Source organism: Lethenteron reissneri, chromosome 67 (genome assembly GCF_015708825.2).
Source record: "Lethenteron reissneri isolate LAM-NWPU_2019-01 chromosome 67, ASM1570882v1, whole genome shotgun sequence".
Lineage (NCBI taxonomy): Eukaryota > Metazoa > Chordata > Hyperoartia > Petromyzontiformes > Petromyzontidae > Lethenteron > Lethenteron reissneri.
The window spans coordinates 7,226,527-7,240,884 of record NC_083845.1 but is presented as its reverse complement, the minus strand read 5'-3'; the positions used below and the strand labels follow the sequence as shown (position 1 = coordinate 7,240,884).

The 14,358-nt window shown below is 54.2% G+C and overlaps 2 protein-coding genes across 2 annotated transcripts in view; both read left to right on the top strand.

The window, feature by feature from the left end:
* Window positions 1–14,358, top strand: part of LOC133360143 (neurogenic locus notch homolog protein 1-like) — a 123,390-nt gene that overhangs the window by 54,960 nt on the left and 54,072 nt on the right. The window contains exon 3 of the mRNA XM_061578729.1: window positions 13,866–14,128. Within this exon, the coding sequence (XP_061434713.1) occupies window positions 13,866–14,128 (263 nt within the window). The remainder of the gene's footprint in view (window positions 1–13,865; window positions 14,129–14,358) is intronic.
* LOC133360021 (RNA-binding protein 25-like) lies at window positions 5,597–12,353 on the top strand (the record flags this gene model as incomplete). Its single annotated transcript, XM_061578581.1, has 2 exons — window positions 5,597–5,644; window positions 11,880–12,353. Coding segments are annotated over exons 1-2 (522 nt in total), but the record flags the coding sequence as incomplete, so codon positions are not given.

Genomic DNA, 14,358 nt, shown 5'->3' with positions numbered 1-14,358 from the left:
TCTGTGTGAGTCTGGGGTCCAGAGTCTGTGGGTCTCAGTGTGAGTCTGTGGGTCTCAGTGTGAGTCTGTGGGTCAGTGTGAGTCTGTGGGTCAGTGGAGTCTGGGTCTCAGTGCGAGTCTGTGGGTCTCAGTGTGAGTCTGTGGTCCAGTGTGAGTCTGTGGGTCTGTGTGAGTCTGTGGGTCTCAGTGTGAGTCTGTGGGTCTCAGTGTGAGTCTGTGGGTCTCTATGTGAGTCTGTGGGTCTCAGTGTGAGTCTGTGGGTCTCAGTGTGAGTCTGTGGGTCTCTATGTGAGTCTGTGGGTCCAGTGTGAGTCTGTGGGTCCCAGTGTGAGTCTGTGGGTCTCTATGTGAGTCTGTGGGTCCCAGTGTGAGTCTGTGGGTCTCTATGTGAGTCTGTGGGTCTCTATGTGAGTCTGTGGGTCTCAGTGTGAGTCTGTGGGTCCCAGTGTGAGTCTGTGGGTCCCAGTGTGAGTCTGTGGGTCTCAGTGTGAGTCTGTGGGTCTCTATGTGAGTCTGTGGGTCCCAGTGTGAGTCTGTGGGTCTCAGTGTGAGTCTGTGGGTCTGTGTGAGTCTGTGGGTCTCAGTGTGAGTCTGTGGGTCCAGTGTGAGTCTGTGGGTCTGTGTGAGTCTGTGGGTCTGTGTGAGTCTGTGGGTCTCAGTGTGAGTCTGTGGGTCTGTGTGAGTCTGTGGGTCTCAGTGTGAGTCTGTGGGTCTCAGTGTGAGTCTGTGGGTCTCAGTGTGAGTCTGTGGGTCTGTGTGAGTCTGTGGGTCTCAGTGTGAGTCTGTGGGTCTGTGTGAGTCTGTGGGTCTCAGTGTGAGTCTGTGGGTCTGTGTGTGTCTGTGGGTCTCAGTGTGAGTCTGTGGGTCTCAGTGTGAGTCTGTGGGTCTCAGTGTGAGTCTGTGGGTCCAGTGTGAGTCTGTGGGTCCAGTGTGAGTCTGTGGGTCTGTGTGAGTCTGTGGGTCTCAGTGTGAGTCTGTGGGTCTCAGTGTGAGTCTGTGGGTCTCAGTGTGAGTCTGTGGGTCCCAGTGTGAGTCTGTGGGTCTCAGTGTGAGTCTGTGGGTCTCAGTGTGAGTCTGTGGGTCTCAGTGTGAGTGTGGGTCTGTGTGAGTCTGTGGGTCTCAGTGTGAGTCTGTGGGTCTCAGTGTGAGTCTGTGGGTCTCAGTGTGAGTCTGTGGGTCTCAGTGTGAGTCTGTGGGTCCCAGTGTGAGTCTGTGGGTCTCAGTGTGAGTCTGTGGGTCTCAGTGTGAGTCTGTGGGTCCCAGTGTGAGTCTGTGGGTCTCTATGTGAGTCTGTGGGTCTGTGTGAGTCTGTGGGTCTCAGTGTGAGTCTGTGGGTCTCTATGTGAGTCTGTGGGTCTGTGTGAGTCTGTGGGTCTCCGGCGAGTCTGTGGGTCCCAGTGTGAGTCTGTGGGTCCCAGTGTGAGTCTGTGGGTCTCAGTGTGAGTCTGTGGGTCCCAGTGCGAGTCTGTGGGTCTCAGTGTGAGTCTGTGGGTCTCAGTGTGAGTCTGTGGGTCTCAGTGTGAGTCTGTGGGTCTCAGTGTGAGTCTGTGGGTCCCAGTGTGAGTCTGTGGGTCTCAGTGCGAGTCTGTGGGTCTCAGTGTGAGTCTGTGGGTCTCTATGTGAGTCTGTGGGTCCCAGTGTGAGTCTGTGGGTCTGTGTGAGTCTGTGGGTCTCCGGCGAGTCTGTGGGTCTCAGTGTGAGTCTGTGGGTCTCAGTGTGAGTCTGTGGGTCCCAGTGTGAGTCTGTGGGTCCCAGTGTGAGTCTGTGGGTCTCAGTGCGAGTCTGTGGGTCTCAGTGTGAGTCTGTGGGTCCCAGTGTGAGTCTGTGGGTCTGTGTGAGTCTGTGGGTCTCAGTGTGAGTCTGTGGGTCTCAGTGTGAGTCTGTGGGTCTCTATGTGAGTCTGTGGGTCTCAGTGTGAGTCTGTGGGTCTCAGTGTGAGTCTGTGGGTCTCTATGTGAGTCTGTGGGTCCCAGTGTGAGTCTGTGGGTCCCAGTGTGAGTCTGTGGGTCTCTATGTGAGTCTGTGGGTCCCAGTGTGAGTCTGTGGGTCTCTATGTGAGTCTGTGGGTCTCTATGTGAGTCTGTGGTCTCAGTGTGAGTCTGTGGGTCCCAGTGTGAGTCTGTGGGTCCCAGTGTGAGTCTGTGGGTCTCAGTGTGAGTCTGTGGGTCTCTATGTGAGGTCTGTGGGTCCCGTGTGAGTCTGTGGGTCTCAGTGTGAGTCCTGTGAGGTCTGTGTGAGTCTGTGGGTCTCAAGTGTGAGTCCTGTGGTTCCCAGTGTGAGTCTGTGGGTCTGTGTGAGTCTGTGGGTCTGTGTGAGTCTGTGGGTCTCAGTGTGAGTCTGTGGGGGCTGTGTGAGTCTGTGGGTCTCAGTGGGAGTTCTGTGGGTCTCAGTGTGAGTCTGTGGGTCTCAGTGTGAGTCCTGTGGGTCCTGTGTGGAGTCTGTGGGTCTCAGTGTGGAGTCTGTGGGTCTGTGGTGAGTCTGTGGGTCTCAGTGTGAAGTCTGTGGGTCTGTGTGTGTCTGTGGGTCTCAGTGTGGAGTCTGTCTGTGGGTCTCAGTGTGAGTCTGTGGGTCTCAGTGTGAGTCTGTGGTCCAGGGTGAGTCTGTGGGGTCCCAGTGTGAGTCTGTGGGTCTGTGTGAGTCTGTGGGGTCTCAGTGGTGGAGTCTGTGGGTCTCAGTGTGAGTCTGTGGGTCTCAGTGTGAGTCTGTGGGGTGCCCAGTGTGAGTCTGTGGGTCTCAGTGTGAGTCTGTGGGTTCTCAGTGTGAGTCTGTGGGTCTCAGTGTGGAGTCTGTGGGTCTGTGTGAGTCTGTGGGTCCTCAGTGTGAGTCTGTGGGTCTCAGTGTGAGTCTGTGGGTCTCAGTGGTGGTCTGTGGGTCTCAGTGTGAGTCTGTGGGTCTCAGTGTGAGTCTGTGGGTCCCCAGTGTGAGTCTGTGGTCTCAGTGTGAGTCTGTGGGTCCCAGTGGAGTCTGTGGTCTCAGTGTGAGTCTGTGGGTCTCAGTGTGAGTCTGTGGGTCTCAGTGTGAGTCTGTGGGGTCTCAGTGGGAGTCTGTGGGTCCCAGTGTGAGTCTGTGGGTCCCAGTGTGAGTCTGTGGGTCTCAGTGTGAGTCTGTGGGTCCCAGTGTGAGTCCTGTGGGTCTCAGTGTGAGTCTGTGGGTCCAGTGTGAGTCTGTGGGTCCCAGGTGGGAGTCTGTGGTCTCTAGTGAGTCGGTGGGTTCCCAGTGTGAGTCTGTGGGTCCGAGTCTGTGGTCCCAGTGTGAGTCTGTGGGTCTCAGTGTGAGTCTGTGGGGTCTCAGTGGGAGTCTGTGGGTCTCAGTGTGAGGTCCTGTTGGGTCCCAGTGTGAGTCTGTGGGTCTCATGTGAGTCTGGTGGGTCTCAGTGTGAGTCTGTGGTCTGTGTGAGTCTGTGGGTCTCAGTGTGAGTCTGTGGGTCTCCGGCGAGTCTGTGGGTCTCAGGTGAGTCTGTGGGTCCCAGTGTGAGTCTGTGGTCCTCAGTGTGAGTCTGTGGGTCCCAGTGTGAGTCGTGGGTCTCCGGCGAGTCTGTGGGTCCCAGTGTGAGTCTGTGGGTCCCAGTGTGAGTCTGTGGGGTCTCAGTGTGAGTCTGTGGGGTCTCAGTGTGAGTCTGTGGGTCTCAGTGTGAGTCTGTGGGGTCCTCAGTGTGAGTCGGTGGGGTCTCAGTGTGAGTCTGTGGGTCCCAGTGTGAGTCTGTGGGTCCCAGTGTGAGTCTGTGGGTCTGTGTGAGTCTGTGGGTCTCCGGCGAGTCTGTGGGTCTCAGTGTGAGTCTGTGGGTCTCAGTGTGAGTCTGTGGGTCTCAGTGTGAGTCTGTGGGTCTCAGTGTGAGTCTGTGGGTCTCAGTGTGAGTCTGTGAGTCTGTGTGTTGGAAGTTTCCCACTACGAAGCCAACCGCGCCAAACGAATTCACGACCCCAGGCACCGATGTCCAGCATATTCTCACAAGGTGAAAATGCCGTTTGTCAATCCACTACTGGACAGGGGGCCTCCCGCGCTCACCCTTCTCGGGGATCATTCGACCGCACTTCACCGAAATGGGTCAACGCGGGTTGATTTGTGTCACCGGTGGGTCGTTCCCACGTGCAGCGCCGCCGTGAGGCAGCGTGGACGACGAAAAGCGTCAGCGGTGCACGGCTTCGGTCATCCCTTGCCTTTTGTTTTAAATGCCAGAACGTGTGGAGGAAGGAAGTGAACAATGTGGTATATTGTACGCGCCGCCGCAACCTTCACCGTCATGGGGTCTGGACAATCGCCCGGGCTTTCTGATACCAGAAGACGTGCGTGTGTGTGTGCGTGCGTGTGTGTACGTGTGTGTGTGTGTGCGTGTGTGTGTGTGGGGAGCGGTGGTGTAGTGGTTAGTGCGCTGTGTGCGTGCGCGTGTGTGTGTGTGCGTGTGTGTGTGCGTACGTGTGTGTGCGTACGTGTGTGTGTGGAGAGCGGTGGTGTAGTGGTTAGTGCGCTGTGTGTGTGAGTGTGTGGGGAGCGGTGGTGTAGTGGTTAGTGCACTGTGTGTGTGAGTGTGGGGAGCGGTGGTGTAGTGGTTAGTGCGCTGTGTGTGAGTGTGTGGGGAGCGGTGGTGTAGTGGTTAGTGCGCTGTGTGTGAGTGTGTGGGGAGCGGTGGTGTAGTGGTTAGTGTGCTGTGTGTGTGTGTGGGGAGCGGTGGTGTAGCGGTTAGCGCGCTGCGCTATGAACCCGGCGACACGGGTTCGATTCCCGCTCACGGCCAATACCAGTAACGATATCTGAACCGGTCCCGGGGCTCCCCTAGGTCGACTCGGCCTCAAATGAGTACCTGGTGCAGTGTGTAAACATCACCTCTGGGGAGACAAAGGCGGTCGGGCATGGTGCTGGCCACCCACCCCCTCGTGTGCCATTCCGGCCTTAATAGGTGCTCGCTAACAGCACTTGCCCCTACAGTCTGTGAAGGCTATACGGGGGATCTTTGTCTTTATCTTTGTGTGCAGTAGAAGCCGTCTTAACAGGCACCACTGTTAACGATTAATCGCTTAATAACGGGGCTTCAGAGAGCTTGGTGTGTTGTATATTGTAGTGTATAGTGTAGTGTGTAGTGTAGTGTATAGTAGTGTATTGTAGTGTATAGTAGTGTGTAGTGTATAGTAGTGTAGTGTATAGTGTAGTGTAGTGCCTCCATAGAGCCCAGTGTGATTGCTTACCGACCATTCCCCCGTGAACGATGGGCTGCTGTAGATACAGTAAACATGAACTAATGCATGGATTAACCACGTTTCTTATAAAATTGTGTTTATTACGTTGTTAGTGTCTTTGTGTGTTATCCATTGTTTAAATAATATAAAGTAGGTTTTTTTGGGTGAAAAAAGGGGGGGGGGAACGTTTGATGCCATCGGAACAAATTGAGCCTTGAAACGTGCATCTCCTAGACTCGCTTAACGAACCAATCGCTTCACGGCCGGTTTCGTTGGAACCAATGACCGCGGTTAAGAGAAGGGGGCCTTCTCCTATGCACCGCGCTGCAACGGCAACGCTGCGTTGCTCTTCATTGCTGCCCGCCACTCCGCTTGCTTTACCCCGGGAGAGTTTCGCCGAGCCTCGATGAGACTTTTTAGCGGGGATGGCCGCCTGTCAGCCGCTGCGAATCTCGTCACGGGTGTTGGTGGCCGTGAGCGGGAATCGAACTCGGGCCGCCGGGTTCGTAGGACCCCCACACACGCACGCAGCGAACCTCGCGAAAACTCGTCTAGGCGAGGACGTACGGCGCGAATGGCAAACCCCGCTCAAACTGTTTTCGTAAAACTTCATAATACAGTGATACCTCGGTTCACGAACTTAATTCGTGAACTGACTCTGGTCGTGAACCGAATTGGTCGTGAATCGAGGCACATTTTCCCATAGGGTTCAATGTAAATCCGGTTAATCCGTTCTGACCTTTATTTTTGGTTTTTGAAGCACAAAAATATGAAACAAATGACAATACACATTACTGTAGTACTGTACAGTATAGTAATGTATAAAGAGAGAACACTAACCTTGCTTGAGATGACTTCTGGCATGGAGGAAGGCAGGTGGGAGGCGGGTGGGAGACAGTAAGCACTCAAACGGGTGAACTGTACAATACAGTAAGTACAGTATTGTACAGTACAGTAGTACAGTACAGTACTGTATGTGCTAAAAAGCACACCAAAAATCAAAAGTCACTGAAAGTGTCTTCACAGTACTCACAGTACTTCTTTCTGTGTCTCTGCTTCTCTCCACGATCTTCCTACAGGAAGTCACGACCACGTGACAGCCTGGAATTAGCATAAAAATGGCCGCGGCTCCTGTTCGTGAACCGAAGCGGAGTTCGTGAACCGGAGCATATTTTATGAAATTTCTGTTCGTGAACCGAGTTGTTCGTGAACCGAAGCGTTCGTGAACCAAGGTATCACTGTATAGGTTTTGGGTCAGATCGCGTTATTTATAAATGTGTCGTAACCCTCCACCACCCGACACGGCCAAACAGTAAAAAATGTGTCGCGTTTTCAAAGGACAAATTAATTGACTTCTTTAGCCCACCGGTGTGCTGAAGAGAGAATCAACAGCATTTTAAAATTTGAGTAGTAGCGCGACGTTTCGCTGATAATTACAATCAGCTTCATCGGGTAAGAATGGTGAAGCTCTCCTGTTGCTTCCGTTCTTAAATAGAGCAGCATCAGGGTGACGTCATCATTTAATTCAATTCAATCTGGTGCAGTGATTCGAGGCAAGGAGGAGGGGGGAGGGTATTGTAATAATATAGATTGGTAATCATTCAATTGTTACTCATTGGTATTTGTTTCGTAAAAATTATTCGTCGTCGCCACCGCCATCAAGCGGCGTGACCAAGGGGACACTGGCCAACCTCTGTGGCCCCAAGCGGCCCCCCCCCTCTCCCGATGCTGCGAAATGTCACGTATCTGTACATCACTCCGAGTCGGGCCTCTGGCTACGCGAGCCACATTGTCGTCGCTACCCCCCCACCACCACCACCACCAACCGCCCGGCTGCAATAAAGACGCACGCGCTCACACGCTCCACCTCTGTGTCCGCCTCTAGCCAGCAGGCACGCCAGCCGACACTCGGCTTTGTTGAAAGGGCCCCACCAGCGAATCTGCGCAGCCTTTCCATCTGTTGCGTTAACCCTTAGGAGAGGCGATGGGGGGTGGAGGGCGAGGGAATTTAAATGTAATTATTTTTCTCGTGTGTATGCGCGTGTGCGCGTTGGTGGGAAGCGGTGGGGTAGCGGTCATAGGGCGGTGACATGGCGGCCGTGACGTAGCGATAGCAGGGCGGTTCGCGTTTAGAGATTTTTGCGGCCGCCCTGGTTAATACCGCCGTTTGCCTCCACGTGCTCGGAGCTTCTTCGGGTAACTCTGAGGTTCCCGCTCGGCACGTGGAGCGAAGCGTCGGTCACCGTGCCAAACGACGCGGGCGATGAGAGAGAATCGGGTTGTGAGATGGAGGGAGGGAGAGAGGGAGTCATTGGGGGGAGAGAGACCCAGAGGGACGAGGAAAGACCGAGCAAGGAGACAGACGAGGAGGGAGAGACGCAGAAAGCACATGGAGACCCGAGGTCACGTGGAGAGAGCCGGAGGAGTGGAGGACAAGGAGAGGCAGAGACACGGGGGGGGAGGCAGAGACACGATGGTAGACCAAGAGACGCGCACGCGCGGCACAGAGACACCATGGAAAGCGCGGAGACAGACAAAGCGACCAGACAGAGACGTTAGAGCCAAGCGGGAGGGGGAGAGACACGCACGCACAGAGCTGATTGCTATGCACACCTGCCCTGTGCCCTAAGCAGCCTTTGTGCAGCGCGGGAGGGGAGCGAGTCAGGCTTTTGTCCACGCTCCCCTGCACCCCCACCCACCCGGCCTCCCTTTCACGGCCGAATGGAAATGCCTGCACATTTGCCATGGACGACACCCCCCCACCACCCCCATTCAAAAGGCGAAATACGGCCTCCTCTAGGCTTCTGGCCATGGGCCCTCCTCTGCCCATAGGGTGGCGAGGGGGTGGGGAATGGTGGAGGGGGGGGTCGGGGGTCGGGACACCCTCTCCCCCTCCGCCCCCCCCCCACAATCGGAGAGCTGAACAGGAGCGAGAAGTTTGGGTCGCCGCGCGTTCCAACTTGGAAACCACGAGGGGGAGTGGCGACGCGTGAGCCAGAGGTCGCAACCGGGTACCCGATACCCGTACCCTACCCGATACCCGGCTCCCCGTACCTGGCTGGGTATGGGTAGCCGTTTGCGACCCTGGTGCGGCCGGGTACGGGTAGGCCGTGAGTCACCGGTGAGTAACCGTTTGTCACTCATTTCGGGTACGGTATGGGTACGGGTAGCGTACGGGTACCCGTACCCGTACCCAGCCGGGTACGAGTACCCATTTGCGACCCTGGTGCGGCCGGGTATGGGTACGGGTAAGGAATCAAAACCCGTTTGCGACCTCTGGCACGAGCCCACGAGGTTTGCGGAACGTGGCGGTGACGGAAATTCCCGTTCTCCCGTTAGCCGCCAACCTCTGTCTTTTAGTTTTTTCGATTTTGTTTTCAAAGTTTCAGTTTGTCGCCGCGGTCGTTTGGACCTGTTGAGTGAACGAATGACAAAAGCGGTCGTTGTTGCCGAAGCCGCGGTGTCGGCCCACGTTGTTGAGATGCCCCTTGCGGTGCATCGCTTGACACACCCCCCCCCCCCCCCCATCTCTTGACGTTCCATCTCACGGGGTCATCCGTGTCATATAATTTGGTTTAAAAAAAAAATGTATATGTTTAAAACGTAGGCTTTCGCGACCAATGTCATCCATAATAGAGGGTTTTTTTGGGGGGGTTCGATCGTGCAACCAAAATCAAGACCTCTTATGAATAACACTGGTCAACAAAAAAAACAATTTCTGGCCTGGACTTTTGCAGCTGTTTAGACTAATTTCAGAGTGTTGATTCCAAATCTGATCTCAGATTTGCTCTATCACATCTCATTTTATGCTATCGGCATACCCCATTTTCATTGATTTTACCCGAAATTTACTCTGTCACTTATGATTGCAAGTTGTTGCGAGTCAGTGACTGCTTTAGTGTTAAAATATGGTGCTGTATTTTTAGGATAGTGTGTTTATAATATCATTTTATGTAGATATTCACATTTATTTAATATTTTTCTTCTGCAGTTTTTATTGAAAATGCAATATTTGATATCTCAAAAACCTAATGTGATCGACAAAAACTGATTCCAGATTTGGAATCAGCACCCCAAAATTACCTTAAAACCGTTGGAATACCTTATGTCAGGAAAAGTGTGTGACCAGTGTAATTATATGCCGGAGCGGCTAAAAGGAAATGATCCAGATAGTGGTGAGTCTAACAGAAACACCGAATGTATCTGTTTCAACTAGACTAAACTAAAAACGTGTTTTTATTGTTATCAGGTAAGGCCCACTGAGCTATTTAACTCTTTTTCCGAAGAGACTTGGCCACAAGTGATAGCTAAACGACGTGGGCTCATCATCATCGTCACATGGAAATTTTAGCAGCCAAATGCGTGTCGTTGTTTCTGAATGTGGAGGGAAAAACCCGATGACCCGGAGAATAATCCACGGAACCACGGGGAGCGAGAGAGACACGCAAACTCCAAATATACAGCAGCAGGCGTCAGGGTCGGGATCGAACCCACGACCTCCTGTATACCAGGCGAGGCAGTTAACGTCTCCTAGCCCTGCGCCTCCCCTATGCAATTGTCATCGGCCAAGTAGCGGTGAACTCGACAATCGTAATCTCAATTTATCCTGGAGGAATCCGATAATAGGATCATCCGTTCCTTCACGTGGCGCCCACACCAACTCGGACATGGGGAATTCCACCGCACGTACGTACGCACGGACGTACGTACGACGTTGCCTTGATAGTAAATTTCTGTGGTCGGGCTGCAAATTTAACGGGGGGGAAAAAAACCGCGAACCAATATTGACCAATGGAGCGTGCACAAAAGAAAGCCCGTGGCATTTTTGCACCTGACGGCCGTCTGACGCCCCTGGGTTCAAATCCGGGTTGCAGTCGCCCAACCGCAGTGTGAAAAGAGACCCAATGGGACTCGGAGACCCATGGAGACCCAATGGGACTCGGAGACCCATGGAGACCCATGGAGACCCATGGAGACCCATGGAGACCCATGGAGACCCATGGAGACGCATGGAGACCCATGGTGACCCATGGTGACCCATGGTGACCCATGGAGACACATGGAGACACATGGAGAGACATGGAGACACTTGGAGAGACATGGAGACACATGGAGACCCATGGAGACCCATGGAGACCCATGGAGACCCATGGAGACCCATGGAGACCCATGGAGACACATGGAGACGCATGGAGACCCATGGAGACCCATGGAGACCCATGGAGACCCATGGAGACCCATGGAGACCCATGGAGACGCATGGAGACGCATGGAGACCCATGCAGACACATGGAGACCCTTGGAGACCCATGGAGACCCATGGAGACACATGGAGACCCATGGAGACACATGGAGACCCATGGAGACACATGGAGACCCATGGTGACCCATGGAGACGCATGGAGACGCATGGAGACACATGGAGACCCATGGAGACACATGGAGACACATGGAGACACATGGAGACACATGGAGACCCATGGAGATGTATGGAGATCCCATGGTGATCCATGGAAACTCCTGCAGACCCCCGAGACTCGCACGGACTTGCGTTGCGGTTGATACAAATTCTTGAGCGTAGAGAATCGATGGTCTCGGCTCGATGAGCAATGGCTGCACGGACAAAAATGTGGTCTGTGACAGAATTTCGTGCAAATACCAGAGAATCCGGCCCTGAGAATTAACCGATTAAAAATGTTGGTTTCAGTCCCACGGGAAATCCGGGTTTGGGTGACAGCTGGGGCGTTGCTAAAGCCTCCACACCTGTTGCCTCACGGCAAGAATGGCCTGGGTTCGACTCGGGGCGGCGCCTTGCTTGTGTGGATTTTGTAAGTTTTCCCCACCCCCCTAAGTTTTGACTTCAAACTTTCGTGACTGCAGGTTCTTTCGGTAAAGTCACGTAGACAGAAAGTAAAATAAAAAATAACAGATAATAAAATTAAGTAAATTTAAATAAAAAAATAGTAAATTGAAAATCATAAAAGCAAAAAACCCACGGCGTTTCGATCGCAACAAAAGCGGCCTTCATCCTCATCCTGCGTTGGATCTCCTCTGAATTCTCCACTTTCCTCTCCTAGCCAAAAAAGACTAGGAAGGAAAAGAACAACGCAGCGCACAAATGCTAACCTGCTTTATTGCCCCAAATCATTCCACCCGGAGGCGAGCGGCATGGAGGGGAGAGAGAGAGAGGGGGGTTCGGTGGCGTATTGTCCGCTTGGTTTCATTTTTAAGAAATGTTCGGTCCCGCGCTCGCTTTATGAGTCCGTTTTGCCGTGACGTTCCTCCGACGGGTTCTGGGCGATAACCACCCGGGGCCAGTCGCGTATCGAGCCGCGCTCCGTTTGCTTTCTCGCCGCCGTGTTTGCCGAGTTTTCTTTTTTGCCGTACCCCCCCCCCCCCCCCGCCCCCCCCCCCGCCTCTTGACGGCAAAGCCGTTATCGCCGTGGGCCTCTCTCGGTCCAAGGGTCCCGCGCCAGATTTTGAGCCGAGGTCGCGTTTTTTTGGCGCGCGGCTGACGATTAAAAAAAAAAATAGCCGTGGGAACAAAACAATGAAGGTTCGATTTGTTTTTTACTACTTCATTTGCACGAGAGGGTGACCGATCGCAAACGACGTGAATGTTCACCCCGCCGTCGCTGCGATCCGCAGTGCCCCGATGGCTGAACGCCGTTTTTTGCGTTCCCTTTTTAAGACGACTCCCTTCTGTAGAACTGCATTAGTGCAGTTGGCTACGTGCAGTGCGAAAGACGTTCTACACGCGCGTGCGTAGAGAGAGACAGAGAGAGACAAAGAGAGACCGAGAGAGAGAGAGAGAGACCGAGAGAGACCGAGAGAGAGAGAGAGAGACAGACAGAGAGACAGAGACAGACAGAGAGACAGAGAGACAGACAGAGAGACAGACAGAGAGACAGACAGAGAGACAGACAGAGAGACCGACAGAGAGACCGACAGAGAGACCGACAGAGAGACCGACAGAGAGACCGACAGAGAGACCGACAGAGAGACCGACAGAGAGACCGACAGAGAGACCGACAGAGAGACAGACAGAGAGACAGACAGAGAGACAGACAGAGAGACAGACAGAGAGACAGACAGAGAGACAGACAGAGAGACAGACAGAGAGACAGACAGAGAGACAGACAGAGAGACAGACAGAGAGACAGACAGAGACAGACGAGAGACAGAGAGACAGACAGAGAGACAGACAGAGAGACAGACAGAGAGACAGACAGAGAGACAGACAGAGAGACAGACAGAGAGACAGACAGAGAGACAGACAGAGAGACAGACAGAGAGACAGACAGAGAGACAGACAGAGAGACACAGAGGAGCTGAGAATTCGAACTTACACACACACACAGCATGTGAACTTACACACACACACAGCATGTGAACTTACACACACACACAGCATGTGAACTTACACACACACACAGCATGTGAACTTACACACACACACATCATGTGAACTTACACACACACACAGCATGTGAACTTACACACACACAGAGCGAGAGAGTGTGCGGGCAAATTAGCGCGGCAGCCCCCTGGGTGGATCTGAGAAGTGAGCTGTTAAGACAAAATATCTGGAATGCTTTTTGGGTTGCTTAACCTCGTGGGACTCCGCTTAGAAGAATAATAACAGTAATTATTACTGTTACCGTGGCTTCCATCGTACGATCTCAAGGCGCCTTACATCGGTGACAACGGCGCGGTGGGTGGATGGGTGGCAGAGGTCGCAACCGGGTACCCGTACCCTACCCGATACCCGGCTAGGTACGGGTACCCGTTTGCGACCCTGGTGCGGCCGGGTACAGGTAGGCCGTGAGTCACTAGTGAGTAACCGTTTGTCACTCATTTCGGGTACGGTACGGGTACGGGTAGGGAACGGGTACCCGTACCCGGCAGGGTACGGGTAGGGAACGGGTACCCGTACCCAGCCGGGTAGGGAACGGGTACCCATTTGCCGACCCTGGTGCGGCCGGGTACGGGTAAGGAATCAAAACCCGTTTGCAACCTCTGATCGGTGGTGGAGGGCCATTGGTAAGAAGTGGGCGAGTTTTTAAGAGGGGAAATGCTCCCTCTGAGAGAGCCGACATTTATTTGAGGCTGGAGGCTCGGAGCGTCTCCACCGAACCGGACTTCCTGTCACAGCCTCCGGCAGGAGACAGAGAGGCCCCTCGAGATACATGGAGACACACAGAGACGCGTAGAGATAGATAGAGACACATAGATGCCAATAGAGATACATAGACACAGAGACACGTAGATACACATAGAGACTCGTCGAGATACGTAGATAACCAATAGAGATACAGAGGCCCCTCGAGATACAAACACATAGTTACCAATAGAGATACAGAGAGACCCGTCAAGATACATAGAGACCCATAGAAATACACAAACGCATAGCAATGCACAGAGACGCACAGAGACACACACAGACCTACAGAGACACACACAGACCTACAGAGACACACACAGACACACAGACCTACAGAGACACACACAGACCTACAGAGACACACAGACCCACAGAGACACACACAGAGACATACAGAAACACACAGACACACCCATACTCAACAGGCATCTCCAGGGTCCGCGATCGAACTTCCCGCAACCTCCCGCTGGCGACGATCGCACCGCCGATGACGACGTTGCCGCCGTGTTTCCCGCCGTCCCCCCCCTCAGGTGCCGCTCGGGCTACGTGGGCGAGCGCTGCCAGCACGAGGACCCGTGCCGCAGCTCGCCGTGCCTCAGCGGCGGCTCGTGCCGCCCCGTGCTGATGTCGCGCGCCGTCTCCTATCTGTGCACGTGCCCGCTGGGCTTCGCGGGGCCCCGCTGCGCCTCGCCCGTCGAGAGCGCTTGCTCCAGCTCGCCCTGCCTCAACGGCGGGCGCTGCCAGCTGCTGACGCTCGCCACCTTCGACTGCCAGTGCCCCGTCGGCTGGGCCGGTGAGTGGCGGCGGCGGTGACGGTGGTGACTGTGACGGTGGTGACGGTGGCAGTGACGGTGGTGACTGTGACGGTGGTGACTGTGACGGTGGTGACTGTGACGGTGACGGTGGTGACTGTGACGGTGGCGGTGGTGACTGTGACGGTGGTGACTGTGACGGTGGCGGTGGTGACTGTGACGGTGGCGGTGGTGACTGTGACGGTGGCGGTGGTGACGGTGACGGTGGTGA